General features: G+C 36.6%; 3 protein-coding genes across 3 annotated transcripts in view; 1 reads left to right on the plus strand and 2 right to left on the minus strand.

Annotated features, from left to right (window-relative positions):
- Positions 1-5,439, minus strand: part of LOC135683899 (sodium- and chloride-dependent creatine transporter 1) — a 21,823-nt gene extending 16,384 nt beyond the window's left edge. Inside the window, exon 1 of the mRNA XM_089110592.1 lies at positions 5,298-5,439. The gene's annotated coding sequence lies outside the window, so the exon portion shown is untranslated. The remainder of the gene's footprint in view (positions 1-5,297) is intronic.
- LOC135683919 (putative RNA/DNA demethylase ALKBH6) overlaps positions 1-9,200 on the plus strand; it is a 12,519-nt gene extending 3,319 nt beyond the window's left edge. Inside the window, exons 4-8 of the mRNA XM_065199323.2 lie at positions 2,273-2,292; positions 2,733-2,759; positions 3,378-3,482; positions 5,335-5,466; positions 8,234-9,200. Of these exons, the coding sequence (XP_065055395.1) occupies positions 2,273-2,292; positions 2,733-2,759; positions 3,378-3,482; positions 5,335-5,466; positions 8,234-8,500 (551 nt within the window). The 3' untranslated portion in view covers positions 8,501-9,200. The remainder of the gene's footprint in view (positions 1-2,272; positions 2,293-2,732; positions 2,760-3,377; positions 3,483-5,334; positions 5,467-8,233) is intronic.
- Positions 8,744-13,312, minus strand: LOC135683928 (ATP synthase subunit s, mitochondrial). The gene is made up of 5 exons (XM_065199335.2): positions 12,708-13,312; positions 10,681-10,719; positions 10,251-10,423; positions 9,694-9,844; positions 8,744-9,481 (listed from the first exon to the last, which is right to left on the minus strand). The coding sequence occupies exons 1-5, from the start codon at positions 12,833-12,835 to the stop codon at positions 9,379-9,381; spliced, it is 594 nt and encodes a 197-aa protein (XP_065055407.1). The 5' UTR covers positions 12,836-13,312; the 3' UTR covers positions 8,744-9,378.
- Positions 13,313-18,449: the final 5,137 nt, after the last annotated feature.

Raw genomic sequence — 18,449 nt, forward strand, 5'->3', positions numbered from 1 at the left:
TTTTTCTTACTGTATTTCTTGATTATAAGCGGCTCTTGTTTGTAAGCGCCTCTTGAATAAATATGAACTATTTTAACCTCCCTTGATTATAAACTACACCCAGTTTCTTGAAAGTCGGAAGGGAGTTATTTGGTTAGAAAAGCCCATTTAATGTCCATTTCACACCCTCACAAACTCAGATATGTATTAAAAGTTTCAGCAAAATTGTTTGGATTTACTCATCCTAGTTAGGGAAACATTCTCATTTGTCTCATCATTGTTAATGGTACCTTTATAGTCTTTCCACCTTATCTTCTGCCTCACAAATTTTTTTAACACTAGCAGGCAGGACGTCTATGCTGAATCCTCGTTTAAAAGCCATTCTTACATATATAAATAGCCTTGAGCTATGCATTACACTTAAGGTAGCAGGGCCTCCGACGAACAGATCTCATTGATCTGCACGAGCAGTTCATGCTCCGAATTTCTGCTGGCACTTTTGTGAATCAACTTTTATTTACCTTTTTTGTTTAACTTTGAAATGCGAAAAAACCCGTGTAATTTCGAGATCTTAGAACTCTTGCTAACGAAATGAAAATATAAAACTTCAATCAGCCACGTTAAAAATTATTTTGTAAATATACCTTTATAGCCTGCTTTAATTGAAAGTGAAGCGTTTAAGATATTAGAAAACCTATTTGACTGAAGATGTCTTTATTTGATGAATTCGATTATACCAAAAAGACTGCTTGAGTAAGCCAAATCGCCAATAGATAAAACTGGATCATTTCATTCTTTTTCTTATGTACTGATCATTCGGTATATGTATCCTGATATATGATATATGGTTATGTATCCCTCTCAGGAATTATCTGTCTGTTAAGTTTTACATGCTGTTAGTGGCGTAGCTTGCGGGGGCATAGAGAATGTGAAATCTCAAATGCATTATGATGTGGTTGTTGGTCAGTTGGTCCACAAAATCCTTAGTTTATTGGAAAAATCGCTTGTCGGTAGGTGAAATAGCACCTAAAGTGTTTATCTATGTCTTAATCAGGAACTTTTGCTTTTGATGACATAAGAGCATCTGGAAACCAATCACAAAAGTTGCAAAATTCGAACATTTTGATGTCTGCCTTATGAATGGAACTGAAGAATAGGAAATAATGTCATAAGCTCCTATGTACAGTTCTTTTTTATCTCGTTTTTATAACCCCATGGATAAATATCAAATGCAAGCGTTTACAGTTTGCAACCTTTTTCATCGCAACGCGGCGAAATTCTTATCGGCCATGAGTTGGTAATTGAGGGGTCCATATCGAAACAGCTGGAGCGTTTGAAAGAAATAATTGATAGAAATTATGAAGAGTCTGTAGAAGCATCAGTTTAGCCCATTGCCTTTGATTTCTTGGATATAGAGGGTGAAAAGGAAAAAGTGAAGATGAGCTGGATGTCTTTGTTGTTGATGACGCAGAAAGACCATAAACTGAAAATGTATTGGATGAAAAGTGGATCTCAAATTATAAAAAGGAAAATCAAAAACAAGATTTGTCAAGCGTTTTAAAATTTTAAAATTCGGTGGCATTAATTTTTAGTTGCCCTGCTTCACTGAAAATAAATCTCGCCAAAATTTTCGATACTTACTGTAAGCTGGTGTAACAGTACTGAGTGGAACAGTAGAAAGGCAGATTCGCAATTTATCAGTATCTGATCTTATGTCGCACCCTATTTTACTTGCAGGCACATTTTCTACTCAGCCTTCCGTTCGCGGGCACAAATTTTTTTAATGAGCCCTGCGAAGGGGGGCCCCCACTTTTTTGCAAAACAATAGAGCTTTTCAAGAATTATTTTTTATGATTGTTAAAATCTCCCTTGGCCTCCCACTTTCTAACCTGCGTCGTGGCCCATAGGTAGTATGGTATTTCATTTCTCCCACACATTTAGGAATACAAAGAGCTATTTTACAAAATATATTGTTTTGAGTCTTAATTTGCCCCTGTCATCCCCACTTCCAACTTACCTCGGAAAAGTATGTAGCTTCATCGATTAGCAACCATTAGTAAGTACCTAAAGGCATAGCCCCCTTATTATGTTAGGTGATTCAGCATTTTTAGTTCTCTTTGTAGGTTTCACTACCTCTGTTAGAATATGTAACGTCAAGTTTAGTGTGCAGTTTAATAGAAAGCCCTTTCCCATTTTCTATTCTCACAAGTAGGTTTTCTGTATTTTTGTTTTGTTTTAGACTTCAATCATTTGTTTCTTCAATTCTAAATTATGCCTTTTACTGTATTTGTAGGAGGTCTTCCCCATCCAAAGGTGAGTCAATTGACATTAGTGATCATCTAAACATAATTTAGCTACCTTGAAATTTTTTCAACAGTATAATCTAATTATTTTTCATCATATTCAACACATTTCAATCAACACGTATTAGATTGGAACCACAGAAGTGAATTGAAAGCCTTTTGAAATGCTTTCCTCTGAGTTTGCAGAATTTTACTTTTTAATGCTTTTGTCAGCGTCGTAAACTCTAGTTTTTTTACTGACTAGATGAATAGTCACTTTTAGAAGTCTCGCTTACTTTCTTTCACTGAATTTTGAGTTTGCAATTCGAAGACCGTGCAAATGAATGCCGGATTTAAGACATCCCCTCTTGTCCTAGTATCATATTGGATCCTTTGATTAACCTGACAAGCAGACAAAAAGTTTTACGTTTCCGATCGACCAACAGTAATCAATAAGCATTATTTTGGTAGGGCATGGTACAAGAAGCAATGCCACAGGTATGCTGCTTAATACTTTTAGATTTCTCTACATCTTTGCCAAGTTTGAGGCACCAGTAGTCTCGTTGAGAGCGGGTTATGTAATTCACCTTCTTACAAATTAATGTCACATATCACCAATATTCACACCAGGCATTATAATCCTACAAGATAACTGGTTCTTTGGTTTTGGGTAATAAGAGGGTAGAGGGAATATCAAATATAGGTAAATGCCTTAGGAACAAACGGCGGATTGCCAGGGATGCTGAGAAGCTGCACCTATCGAGCAGTGTCTTGGTCCTTCCGCCTGATGTAACCACACCTCGTGTTTACTATGCCTAGAATTACAAAGAGCTAGCGACCCTCGTAAGTAAAAATTTGGTCATGGCAGGACGAGAACCTCTCGAACCCCATTGAAGGTCACGAACCTTAACCGCTAAGCCACATCTATAACCGAAAATGGATATTGCTATATAGCACCTCGTTTGGTATGGCAGTGGATTTCAAAAGCAATTTCCGCATATCTTGCGAATTTAGGCCAATTTAAATTTTATTTGTCGGAGGTTTTATTAGATTCTTTGACTTTCCTTAAAAGACACTAAAACCTCCAGCGTGTATCCTTCTCGTTGTTTTACGCAGTGGCTGACCAAGTACACCGATAGAGTGGCATCATACGATTTTTTCGATGGCAGGCTACCAAACCACGTTCTTGTCAATGAGTATACAGCTGGACAAGGCATCATGGTCAGTGACCTATGCTTTTAATTATGCGTCATCAGTAAAACATCGTTTAGTTTTTTGCACAATCTGGGTTTTCCAGTAAATGCTGCCCGATAGCAGAATCGCATGTTTTAGTTTTAGTAGTACTTTTAGATCTGCAAGACCGAGGTGGCTGTTCTCTTTGGGGACGAGTTTTGTTTCTAATACTAGACGGAACATGCTGTTTTATTCTGCCCTCCAATCTTTGTGTAGTGAATCCTATGGAAGAATTCTAATACCTGGGGACTTTAATATGGAACGTAGTTCTTCTAACATAGAAAATTTTATGGAAAACTATTATCTATATAATCTGATGAAAGAGCCAACATTCTACAAAAGTAACCCGCCAAAATGCTATGACTTGATCTTAACAAACAAGAAATACAGCCATATAAATACAGGTACATGTGAGACAGGTTTGTCTGACCACCATAAACTAACATATACTGTACTAAAAACTGAATTCGTAAAATCTGAACCCACTTCTATTTCATACAGATGCTATAAAACATTTTCTACAGATCAATTTAACGAGGATCTTCAATTTAATTTAGCTAAAATACCTATAGAAAATGTATCGTACGATGTTTTCAATCGAACACTGATTTCTATTCTCGATAAACATGCCCCTCCGAAGAAAAATAGTGAGAGCAGATAATGCGCCTTTCATGAATAAAGATATAAAAAAAGAATATGCTGAGGTCTAGGGCAAAAAGAGAGTTAAACAAAAGCAAAACAGTCTCTAACAGGGAGAAGTACAAAAAAGTCAGAAATAAATGTGTTGAATTAATTAGATGCACTAAAAGAAGATATTTCAAAAATTTAGATGTAAAATTCGTCAAAGATAATAAAAATTTCTGAAAAACTATCCAGCCTTTATTAAATGATAAAAATGCAAAAGCAAATGAAATCATACTGATAAAGAACGATAAAATCATGTCTGACAGCAAAATTGTAGCACAAACGTTAAATAATCACTTCGTAAATGTTACTGAAAGCCTCAATATAGCCCGAACTTTATCTGATAACTTGCAACAGACGTATGACGAAAGGACAGCCTCGCCACTATTAGATCAATTAAAATACTTTGAAAGCCACCGTAGTATTTCATAAATCAAGGAAACGTTTGTTCAGTTTCCTAAGTTTAACTTTGAAAATGTAGCTTCCGAAGATGCAAGAGAGATAATTTACAACCTAGAGGAAGAAAAATCAACATGAGCCGATAACATCACCCCATAAGTTCTTAGAATGGCAATTGACGTTGTCACTGGACCACTAGCTGAAATATTCAATCGATCTCTTTCTGATAAAACATTTCCATTTCTAATGAAAATGGCTAATGTGTGCCCCATTTTTAAAAAAGGAGATTCAACTAGTAAAGAGAATTATAGACCAATAAGTGTGCTCCTCTCAGCTTCAAAGATATTTGAGAGAATAATGTTCAATCAAATCTACAATTACATCAGTGTTAAACTGTTCCCTTTGCTTTGTGGATTCAGAAAAGGTTATAGCACACAACACGCTTTATTACGACTCATTAAAAGCCTGAAAAAGTGCCTTGGTGATTTCGTTTCATTGTGCGTTTCCTTGAGCATAATCAGAGACAATGAAAACGAGTAATGCCTTCTTTTGTTTTGCTATTTGTTAGCCGGGGAAATTTTTCAGCCTGCAAAAAAGTGACATTTGTCGTTCGAAATATGATAGGAGGACAACGATATGCAAGCTATAGATGGTTGGACACTTGAAACTATATTGCGATGCCTGTTTTTAGAAACATCAATTGAACTTGCGTCCACTTACCTTGTTATGTTAGAAAGCATGCAATTTTTGTTTCTAGCCTCACGTCGATGGTCCGTTGTTTCATCCAGCGATTACCACAATTTCGCTAGGCTCACAGACGCTTCTAGATTTCTATCGACCAATAACTGATACCATTTGTGGTGAATCGGACCGCATTTGTGGAAATCAGGTATGTCTACACTCCTTTATGTTAGTTAACTTAATTTGATCTCGAGATTAACATAGATCGTTTGATGCAATGTGGTCGAATTGGATATTCGAACCCTGTTACGTCACTTGTTCGCAACAGAAGTTTAAAAGCCAGGGATGTTTTCGCAATCAATGTACAATGTATTGCAGCACTTTCCCCTGTTTCGATTCTCTTTGTTTTACAAGTACTTTTCAAGTGAAATGTTGCAATGTCGAAAATTCTAAGTGACAAAAAAAGAGAAAAAAATAATGTTGTTTTATGCGCTAAAGGTGAAATTTTGTTTCGCGTATACGTACCTTCAATGCCTTCGTCAGGATTGGTTCAATGAAAACTATTTCCTTTGCATTTTATTGGAAAGAGCTGCTTAATGTTTTTCTTCTACTGTCTTGAAGGCTCTAGCATTACATTTTCTTTTTGAAGCCATCTTATCCAAATAATATATTAAAAACGGTGAAGTTTGAAACGACGTTTGACCCTTTGAGACTTCAGGCAGTAAACTTGAATAATGGTATCGTTTAAAAGGAAACCACTGATCTTTGCGAACTCGGTATTAATCATAATAATAATACATTTCTTTATAATGGGCTGTTATCATTTATCAATAAGGGCACAGTTAAAATTAAAGGAGAAAAAATACCATAAACCTAAACTCAAATTGATTACAATTATAAATTATATTTAGTTACAATAAAAAGTCTCTAGTTACTAAAAAAGTGTTCTTCGATTTAACTTCGATTTAAAAATCAAATAGACTGTAAGGAACGTATTTCTCTGGGAAGTTCATCTTTCATCTTTTTACGATTTTTGATCGATATTAATTTACAGCTGTTGCTTTCCTGTAATCCTTAAATTGCCTTTTGTACTATATTCTGTATTCTTTCAAATTTCTTTGACATTGTATTCGAAACTTTAACAACTGGCGTAGAGCAGTATAGCATTGTCGGTAGAATTAAGGAATTGTATACTGCCTTGGCAGCAAAAACCGATAATGAATCGCGCACACGAGACAACAGCTGTATTGGAGCAGTTGCTTTTTTTAGTATTCTTTGAAGGTGTTCGTTTATATTTAGAGTTGGGTCCAGCCAAACCTCTAGGTTCTTATACCCGTCAGCAAAATTTACTAGTTCTCCATTCAAAAACACTTGCATTGAATGTTTTGAAGAGAGTCGTTTTGCTGTGCCAAACGTTCGTTTTCCCTTTCTTTAAGTTGACAATGAGCCTGTTTTTTGAGCCATTTGGAGACATTGTGCAATTATACTGGTGTTGTTATGTGACGTGTAGATGACTGTGTCGTCAGCATGGCATACATGTGAATATTACAGCTTTTCACAATTTTAACAAGATCTGTATTAGAAACAAGAGCGGTCCCGGGATAGAGCCCTGTGGAACGCCATATTTGACTAGCTCTCGATAAGATTTTGCTCCATCACACTGAACATACTGATATCGGCCTGACAAATAATTTGCTATTCAGTTTAGTTCATCACCTACGATTCCCATGAATGGCAATTTCGGCAGGAGCACTCTATGGTCCACCATGTGAAAGGCTTTTTGTAGGTCTACGAGGACAGCTCCAGGCATTTTACCACGGTCAATCGCATGGCGAATGTTGTCAGTAAAAGCAGTTATGACCAGCTCAGTGTTATGACCTTTCTGGAAGCCATACTGGAACTCTGATAGCAATTCGTGTTGCGGTGTCTTTATGTAACATGTTTACTGTATAATATTTGTTTCTCGAACCAATTTTAGCTTCAACTAATGCAAACAAACCTGTATCGTGAAAACCTCTTAGGGGTTGCTCAAACCCAAACCGACGTCGGCTACGCCACTGATCAGCAGCACTTGATGAGCACCGAAAGCTTCCGTTACCTCATCCAAACAGATTTTGCCTCTTCCACAAAATGGAGAAACTGTTGCCAAAGCAAACCCTTTAGGTTCCTGTCCCAAACTCGAACCAAAGCTTTACTAAACGTACCCTGGATGCCAGAACCTCAGAGAGTCAAAGGGTGAAAAACGGGGGAAAGGGATTGCGGTTTTCCTCTTCCGTTCTCCTTCGCATCGTGAAATGTATCGTGAAAACCTCTTAGGGGTTGCTCAAACCCAAACCGACGTCGGCTACGCCAATGATCAGCAGCACTTGATGAGCACCGAAAGCTTCCGTTACCTCATCCAAACAGATTTTGCCTCTTCCACAAAATGGAGAAACTGTTGCCAAAGCAAACCCTTTAGGTTCCTGTCCCAAACTCGAACCAAAGCTTTACTAAACGTACCCTGGATGCCAGAACCTCAGAGAGTCAAAGGGTGAAAAACGGGGGAAAGGGATTGCGGTTTTCCTCTTCCGTTCTCCTTCGCAATCCCTTTCCCACGTTCTTGACCCTTTGACTCTCTGAGGCTCTGGCACCATAGTTCATAGAAATGAGGGCATTTCTATGAACTATGATGGCACCCAGGGTATACTAAACGGAGCTGCCGTAACAATGCAATTGCTATTATTCTAATAACAGTGTCGACCGTTTTGATCGAGACTCTTTCATGTCCTGAGCTCTTTCATGTCTTCACGTGGACAAATATTCTAGTATCAGCTTATTCGTAGTTACAAAGCTTTGGGGGCGTTTTTAGAGTTGTTCGTCTGATTCCGTATGTCAAATTATGCCATTTTCTCTTAAATGTTTCGTTTTGCTAGTTTTGTACCAAAATTTACGGCGGCTTTTGTTGACACAAGTGCTTTCGCTGTTTTGTCTTTCAGGAGACTGAAAGTGGTTTTGAATCTCGGTACATTATGTCAATATTGTTACATCCGAGGAGCCTTGTGATATTCAAAGACGATATGTATAAGGTTTATTTGCACGGAATCAAAGAATCAACTACAGACACAATTACAACTTCTGTAATTAATCCTGATCCAAGAAAGCAGCTTGGCATCGGGGAAACTCTCCAGAGAGGCACCAGAGTGTCACTAACTATTCGAAATGTCCCAAAGGTCCTTAGACTAAAGCTTGGTCTACAAAAATGATTGTTTGCCTCAAGCAGTATCTTTGACAACAATTATTTAGAAATTTAGCATCAACTTACAGAAACTAGAGAAAACTCATTTACTGCAAAATGAGTATGATTCTTGGCTAGATTTCAGTTAAATTTGAAGACAACAAATGGCATTGAAGATGCTTCAATATCGACTTCAAGACAGGAGTTTGAAAAAAGATTAAACAATTACCTTCAATGTTTGGAAAGAAGATAAGGCAAGAAGACTGGATCATTGATGTGTATCAATTGAAATGTATAATAAATTATATAGCAATTAATTTACAAGCAATCATACAGGAATATATTGTTACATTCAACAAAAGCGTTCATCGTAGAGATTTCTAAATGATATTTTCAGCATTCATATACAGGCTCCATATTTGCACTCAAATTGGTATTAAAATACCCAAGAACGGTAAGCATGCAAGGCAGCTTTAAGCTAATGAGCTCACAATGACATATTTATGTTATTTTTCATATCATCATCTGCAATAATAGCAGGCTGCCATTTGCACCAACGACCTTGAACTTCACTCAAAATAAGTTTCTTCAGAGTTCAACAAGTTTGCCGAAAAGAGTGTTGGTTTGTAAGCAATTACTCTTGCCCTTCTATGGCTGACTCATGGTGGGGTGAGTAGCTCTTAAAATTTGCTATTTGGAGTTTTTTAGAAATGATAGATATCATTTTTTCTCTTGAAAAAAATAATTCTCAGTTTTGCAATTCCATGTAAACCTGTACAAGCAAACAGCAAGCACTAACAGCAGGCCTAGTTTCCTTTATAAACTTCCTGCACATACCAAATCTTTTGATTTCTGAAGGGTAAGGCTTCTTTGGAAACTGCCGTTACTAGATTTCAATTTATGTTACTATTCAATAATTTCACAGTTAGGCAATTGCCTTTTGATATCATCAATAGCAAGCTCTCTGTTCTTTCCAAGTGTCTTTGTTAGTATAAGCTTTTTCAGTGCTCTGCCAAAAGGGAGGGAAAAATACCTTTTCAGTAACATTATAAAAAAGTAATCATCAGGAATTATAACAAACTAAAAAAATTTTGAATACTTAATTATATCAATTATATCTGTTATATGCAAGGGTGTTTATACAAGACAGCTATAACAGAAAGTTTAAATTTTTTATACCTGCTCAACAGAAACAAAAACTAAAATATTCATAAGACTTACTTTAATTTTGCAATTGGTGTTATGTCTGCAAGACTTTCACAGTTTCCTACATCTAGATATTGCAGTGACTCTGAGACTTCTGTCAGTAATGACAAGTTTGTAATATATGAACAAGAATTCATATCAAAAACTCTGAGATTCTTTAGTCCAACTAGAGAAAAAGCACATGATAAGAACATTTTGAAAACTTTCAGTATAGTTGTTGTTAGTTTTATTATCTCAAGACATTCATTTAGACACCAAGAGATTTGTTAAATCCTATTAATAATATTATATTTCATGAGTGTGACTCTGCCTAGCAAAAGATGCCTATTTTTTACAATAGTATCTCAGTGGTACCAGTTCCACTAAAGTTTGCCTCGTGTTGTTTGCTATGAATTACTTGTGTTACTCAAGATATTAGATTTGACAGATTTGAGTAGCTTCAAATGAAAACCAACCTCCTTAAGATTGTGTATTTACCTCTTCTGTTTTATTATAACAAATGTCTGCTTCTATTTATTATTCATAAAGAAAAAATCTTTTGAAGGCTTAACTAATTTATAAGAAAGACCTACCAAGATGCTCAAATCCATTGTCAGTCAAACTTATGCCTCTTGCATTAATTTCTTCAAGAAGATATTTCCTGGGCAAGGATCCAACGGGAAGAGCATTGTAGTCTTGAATATATTTTTCATAGCCAGCAAACTTCACACTTCCTCCATTACGAACAATCCACTCAGCAGCTGCTCTAAAGATAATTGGTTACCAATTTGTTACCGTAAAAGATCTTGTGCTATAATAAAAGGCTTGAATATATTTAAATTTGCTTATCTAAATTGCTCTAAATAAATGCTTGAATATATTAAAATTTGTGCTATGTCTCTAGAATCCTGAATACTGGCTCTGCTTGCACCTTTCAGGATTAAATTTAAATCATACTATTTTATCAGTGTTTTAAAAAATAGACCAATCTAATGAACAAGTGAATTTATCTTGTTTCAATACCTGTCTGGACCAATTTCTTTTACTCTTTTGTTGTCTTTTCTACAAAAAAGCATGATCAATATAGTTGTGTGAATAATATATATGACCAGTTATCAAATGAATTTAAGTAAATGTTCAATGCCTTGTTTTTTGTAGATCTCTTTGTACATTTCTAAAGCGTTTTTCATAAGTTTTCTTGAATTTCAAATTACACCTGTGTATCACATTTAGTAACTATAGTATGGGTATTAATTGAATCTGTATATTGCACCATCTAAAAAAAGTCGGGGAATACACCTCTTCTTGCTTTGCAACTTTCAATTCTTCTTTTTTTCATTTATAATTTTATTGCCCCTAACAATCATGCTCACTGTCAATTATATTCAGCAACTGAGCAGTGAGAATACGATGCAGACATTGATTCAGACAAAGTCATTTTTGTTCTGAACTCTACTTCTAAAAGGCCCATATACACAGAAATTGTGGGAAAACTACAAATTTGTTATTGTGTGGGATACCAAAAAATGCAAGTTTAAATGAGAGTGACACTGTGGAGGACAATATAATTACAGATAGAAATAAAATGCATTCTGTCTTACAACAATTGTAATCCTGAATATTCTAAAAGACTGTAATATACAAGTGTGTGGATCAATCAGTGGATATTTTCACAAACTACAGACCCAAGGGTCTGGAGACCCAGTCCCTATTATGGCCAAGATTTCACTCTGAGAAAGGTTGCCAAGTCTCTGTATTTCCAGGCAAAGGACTCACTAGGTGCTGGTCACATCAGGATGAAGGACCAGGACACTGCTTGATAAGCACAGCTTCTTTGTGTCCTAAACCCACTTTTGGATGCTAGGTAGTAACAAATAGTACAAATACAAAAACAGAGGACTTTTAAATCATAAGGAATGCTAGAAGTCTGCTAGGAGAATGGTTTCAGGAAATAAGTATAAGAGACTTCCCCATTAGCACAAGCAACAGGACTATTGAAAAAAGGTTAGAATGTTTTCGTATTTAAGAACTTAATCAAATAGAAGTAATCTTACTGCTTGTTTGGAAGACATTGTGAGAATTGAAATTATATCTATAATTATAACTGAATGTCTTCTCCAATATTGTCCCCATCTTCCAACTTTTAAGTGCAAGAACCTAATTCGATCTGGCTTGATGTTCTCACTTCAACTAAAGCCCTGGCAAAACGACTAAAGATTTCACTCAACTTTTGTTTAGTCGAGCGAAGTTTAGCGAGGGTGGTAAAACGTGACTAAACTTTTCACTAAACTTCACTCAACTTTTTTGAACAGCGAGCTAGCTACGAGGCTGTTGGGTTGTGGGAGATCTTACATAGGAATTTGCTTTTGGTTTATTTTGTTGCATGCACAAGCAGTGGGTAAAAATAAGAATCAGATGAAGCAGCGGGGAAATAAAAGACTTTTTACTACTTTGACAACAAAGTTGACTGTTGAAGAAGACATTGTGGCGTTCAATGAGATATTCAGATGTCTCTTAAAAGCTTTTGGGTCACGCAGAGACAGGAAAACCAACTGAAATAGAAGAAAATTTTGGATTTCCACAGCTAGAGTGCCTGCCTCATCACAACAAATGTTTAATTGGTGGTAAAATGACTAAACATTTGCTAAACAACACTAAACAACGCTAAACATTTTTGACGAGGATCAAACTTTGCTCAACATGACTAAACAGCACTAAACAGGGTGGCAAAACGACTAAACTTTGAACTAAACTTTGAACTAAACTTTGAACTAAACAAAAGTTGAGTGAAATGTTTAGAGAAATGTTTAGTCGTTTTGCCAGGGCTTAAATTCTTAGATCAATCAGGGGCTCCGAAAAAAGTTAGAAAGTAGGGCAACCAATGGGGAAATTAAAGATCCATGGCAAAATGTTTTGCAAAATGCTTTATTGTTTTGCAATGTTTCTATAGGCATAGAAGGTAAAAACTAAAAAACCAATGTTCCGTTCCCTATTTGACCCCAAGCGCTACCAACATGGTCGCAATTACCCCCTTTCTTGAGAGGCCTTACCTATTAAACATGACATTTATCCACATGTAAAAATGCCTTCTTTGCTTTAGCTCTTGATTTGCATTCCTTTGAAGATGGATTGCCAGCCTCTTTGTACACTTCAGACAATTTCTCTCCACCAAATTCATTTTTTCCGAATATATTGGGTGAACGGTTTATGGATAGGCCAGTCTGCAGAGTATGGCATGTGCACACCGGAGATATTTTTGTGCAAAACCTGTTTCACACCCGTATTTTTGGGTGTGGCAACTAAGATGGGTGTGGCTTGGTGTGGTCCCATAGAAAATGTCAGCTGATAAAAACAAGCACAGTTGTGTATGAACAATTTGAGATATCATGAATCTTACTTGACAAGTTTACAAATAAAAACTTGCGCTATCTTCAACAGTATACTTCACACGCATTTTTACGGTGAAATGCAACTTCACAAATTTTAACCACAACAGGGAAAAATAGTCGGTGCACACCAGCACACCAGACAATTTTTGTGGTGCACACCGTCACACCAGGCTTTTTGCTCGTGCACACCGGAGATCTCGTCGAAAAGTGCCATACTCTGCCGACTGGTGGATAGGTATGTCCTAATTTGTTTTCTTGCAAACGTTGGAATGATATTTCAAGCCTCTGAATCAGTCCTGTTCACAGCGAGGTTACACTAGTGGTGCCCCTGTCCCTGGTGTGGTGTAGTCCCAAAATCTTAGGAAGTATAACGCAAAAGTTAAAAACAAGAACACCATTTCGATAATTTTTTCAAAAATGTCTCAATATTGATCATTTAACTATCAAAATTTATATACTTCATAAAAATCACCATTGCCATCAGCTGTTCGGGCGACTTGAGGCTGAAAGTCCTTCATTTCTTTCGAAATTGTGCTACTGATTTATGCGATTTTCTGCAGATCATATTTTCGTCCCGTTTAAATTCTTTTGCATCCTCTTTTCATAGAAATTGGTATCTGCTCCGTGATCATTTTGTCCACATGCTTGTTCATGCTTCTCCATGCTTCTCTGTGCCACTGCAAATTTACGCTTCTGACCATGTTATCACTGCAAGTATGGCTCTATCCATTACGTTTTTCTTCCACGTTGATTATTTCTCATGGAATCACCTAGCCTGCGCCGCAGACCCAATTCTCTTTGGAGGATTGGGTCTGCGGCGCAGGCTAGGAATCACCATATTGCACAAATCTTTGACATCCTGCTGTATTTCTTTGGTCAATTTTTAATTTATTTCATTTTCGGATATTATCAGCTGACTTATTATACATATTAACATATTATACGTAAACATATTAATTACCGCTCTCTATTTTGAGCACCGAACTACGTGGCCTCCGACGAATGGGAACAAGGGGCCTGACTTCCACTTTTTTTGAAAAACAATAGTGCTTTTTTCAAAATCTTTAGTTATGGGTGTTAAATTTTCCCATGGCCACCAACTTTAAAACCTGTGTCGGTGCCTATGAACTTCCCATGTCTAATTAAAATAATCAAATGCCCAAAAAGAAATAGTGATGTCGTCATATAACTTTCATAACTTTTATATTCACTTGGACGTTAGGCGAGACAAGTATTGCAAGTCTAATAAATTAAGCTGCTTTTATGGTCTAATAAAAATAGCTTGGTATGTAGTTCTAATATCATTAAGAAGCATAACTTCACTTCTTGCTTGGGCAGGTAGTTTAACGCTGCAACCCAAACATTTTAGAAAGTATAACGGCGTCATGTTGCGTTACCCCTCCACTACACCACCGCCCCTCGATGAGAGCGATTTCCCCTTCTTTAGTTGAAAAAATAATGAAAGATATGCACCCACAACCAAGGACAGATTTAGCGGAAGTGGGGTGAAGGGGATACGACACCCCAAATATTTCTGTGTCCTTCAGTAAATTTTGCTTCCACTCGGTAAAAAATCATTTTTTGGTGATATGTATTGGCGTTTTCATCATTTACCAGTGACCTGAAGAGTGTGGCATCAAAGCCCAGTTAATGTCTAACACTCCCACCCAATCCTTGTTGCTAAAATCCGTCCCTGTTCAAAACATATTCACTAATTTCCTCATATTTATTTCATGACAAGGGGGAATTAAAGCCCCATGACAAGAGAAAATTAAAGCCCCATGACGAGGGAAAATTAATGCCCCGAAAAACTTTTCATTTGGCTCCTGAGTCAGGAACAAATCATATGTCTCAGAATCATCATCATCTTGTCCCATCAAGTCGACGCCGATTTTTGGTGATGGTCATGATCTTCGTCCTCCACTTGTCCCGGTCCCTGGTGACCTCCCACAGATCTTTAAACAAGGGTTTCGTCACCGTCTTGACCTCATCCATCCAACCTGCAGCTGGCCTGCCTCTCCTTCGTTTTACCTCGTATATTCCGAGCACTAATGGCTTTTCTAGACCGTCTCTGTCCTCATAATGTGTCCGAAGTAAGAAAGTTTTTGTTTTATAATTCTTGCTTCTAACGGACATATCGGCTGTACCTTCTCAAGAACAAGACAGTTCTTCTCTCAGAATATTAGCAAATTATTGCAAATATGCTTTAAATAAAAGAAAGAACCAATCTTTTCTAGGTACCAAGATCGAAAATGGCTATGAAAACTATAAGCTAGGAAATATATACACCCAGTTGTGGATCAAAATTAGCCATTCGAAGAAATAGCCCCCCTCGAGTTGAAACCACGTCTTTCGAAAGACAAGTTCTGTGTTTCTCCATTATTTTCATCACAAAACTGACAACTACTAAAAGTGGGACACAAATATGCAAGCAATCTGAGAAATATTCTTACAATATTATTAAAAATGTGATGATTCTGAGCCTGAATGTTCTTACTTTTGTAAAATAATACATGGATAGTTTGAAGTTTGTAAATGAACGTGATCCCCTCCATTCACAAAAATGTGTGGCTCTTCGATCGTTCACTATTATTATAAATGCTTAGATCGGTCGATCTTGTAGCAAAACTTGAGTTTTTGAGACATTGGGGAAGGGCAGTAAATTTCCTAGCATTTTTTTGCTCTTCTGTTAGCAATGCTAAAATACAGAATTCACAAAGTAAATTTTCTGAGCTTCTTTGCCAAATAAATTTAAATATCGACACAATATTATTCATTCTTGATGACGGCGCGGGTAGAAACAAATGTGTTCAAATGATAAACATTATCATTTTCAAGCTTGATTAACTTACAGCTTGCAATAATAGCTTTGAATAATCGTATTCAGTGTTATTCCAAAATATTTGCTTGCTGCTGGTAGTACTACGTCTAATGAGCTATCTTATTTGGCTAAGTAACTATCTTATTTTACATGGTGATGAAATTCATAGTAGTGCTTTGGATTAAAGCCTGTTTGCTACTGGGAAAATGTTTCTTATATTCCTTTTATTTTCCAAGCTATGAATATTAACTTGGAAATTGTAAAAAAAATTTCGGCTCGTACGTTTCCTATGTTTTGGTACATAAAACTACTTGAAGAATATTATCAACCACTTTCTTATCAAGATAGTGTTTCTTAACCATTTTCCATCTATGGCACACTTTATTAGAAGAACCCTCTGGTCCATATTTACAATATGAAATCGTTCTCATCGAGGTATCCTGAATAGGCAATGGCGCAAATGCAAATTTTTTTAGGGGGGTGCTCTTTGAAGGGACCGAGTTTTCGCCACGACAGACCGAATTTTGCGATAAAGATATTGTCGGGGATAACAAATTCACCTAATTGAAATATGATTGCCTGAAATTATATAGTTGCTGTCACGAACCTCTGCAATATATTTTGTGAATCTAACTCTGTATATAATTCGCCACACATATTTTTATATGATAATAACGGACTCTCCTAATAGTTTTGTCAAGTCTCTATATCGGAACGGGTAAAGGATATAGTAACCACCTGAGGCGGCACCATGGTTGCCGCCGAAGGTGGAAATTTTCCAATTTTGATGCTTCCAGTTCCCTGGAAAATGCACTTTTTAAGCAAATTTAACTAAAGTATTCCTCCTAACCCTATTGAAAAATTTTTCTTGCAAAAATATTGGACAGCAGTTAGAAACAACTGGTACAATTTCGCTATGGTCTTGAAAATACCATGTTGTCAGTTACTTAACAAGCAACGCTGGTTGTCAATTTAGATCACTCTTTCCATCTTAGCATGCTTTTTGAATGTTCAAAAAAATCTGGATTTCATTGTGAATTGCAGTTCAAGAAACTTTAGGGGAAATGGAAATGAAGCACAATTTTACCTAAAGAGGGCCTGGATTTTTGGATTTAATGCCAACAAGAATATCATATTTAATTCAACCAACGGAGCAACTACCTTTGCTTGATCCTTTATTGACATTATGACAGGAAGGTCTCTGAAATACCTAAAGCGTTTCTTCCACCGAGCAGATTTTACCTGAAATTTCCAATTGATATACTATTGAGGGAATGTGACTGCTGCTCTCGCATTCCCCTTGAAATTTGCGCATCCAACGCTGCGCATAGCACGGAAACAAGATAAAGCATGTACATATGGCGAAAAAGTTATTGTTGTCGGTGGCAGCTAAAGTTTTTCTTCCAAAGCAGCGCCGGTTGGGACCGCACTGGACCGATTCTGTCCCCTGTCATTTTTCGGTGATTAGCCCTTCTTAGAAAATGCGCCCACTATATGCCTTACTTTACTGCAATATAGCATGGTACCAGCAGAATTGGGACCAGCTTTGGGTGTGATAGACAGAAATACTAAGCAGATGGCTAGATCGGGACCGACTTTATTGCTATCAACTTTCAACTGGGACCGGGTGGTGAAATTATTGGGGGGGGGGGGGGTGACCCCCACACCCCCCTCATTTGCGCCCCTGTGAATAGGAATCAAATAGAGATAAAGAAGAAGTCCTATTTTTGACCAGGCCAATTAGGTGGAACCGGAGAATTTTCCATGGCACACTGGAAAATATCTCACGGCATTCTAGTTTGGTCAAAGAAAGGTAAATTTGATTCTGGCAGGTCAAAAGATTTAGACACCATTTCAACGAAATTTTCTACGAGGTTTTATTTTTAGTCTAGAAAAGATTATTGTTTTTTCAAGAAATGATAAAATTTGTATTGATTTGTAAAATATTTTATAGCAAAAGGGCTTTCATAATTTTTTTTCTGCAGAAAGTATTTGTTAATAGTTCAGTATAATTTTTTTAAGAGTTGATTTCTTTGGTCACATAATATTGACAATAATAATACCAAAATTAGAATAAAGTTAACAGTTTACCAAGGATTTTAACATGTTTTGCAACAGTTTTGCTACATACCATAACATTTCGACTTAGCCCAGTTTAATGTATAATTTTAGAGATTTGTGTACAATTTTTATGGATATTTGTCCATTTTTGTTTTATGTAAAATCTGTACTTTTGCCTTGAATCTTTGTTAAAAAGTCTACACTTTTCACTTCTGAGCAAAATTAATAGGAAGTTCAGCAAATCTTTTTTGATTTCACTACTAATGCAATCATTCGCCTTCGTATTGCTTACCTAATAGATACTACAAGGATATTCTCCCGGATTTCAGAGATACTCGTCCCCCCTCTTATCCCAAGAGACATGTCTAAAATTCTAGAAGCTCTTTCCCTCAGTACCTTAACCACGTTTTCTTACCAAACTCACCATTGCTGTCACAAATCTCTTCTTTTCTGCTCAGAACTTGTAAACTTTGAGACGCCGTGGCCTCTTTTTCCCACAGACATAGAATTAAATTATGAAC

The sequence above is a fragment of the Rhopilema esculentum genome, chromosome 10, assembly GCF_057945365.1.
Source record: "Rhopilema esculentum isolate cy_ngs chromosome 10, ASM5794536v1, whole genome shotgun sequence".
In the NCBI taxonomy this organism is placed as follows: domain Eukaryota; kingdom Metazoa; phylum Cnidaria; class Scyphozoa; order Rhizostomeae; family Rhizostomatidae; genus Rhopilema; species Rhopilema esculentum.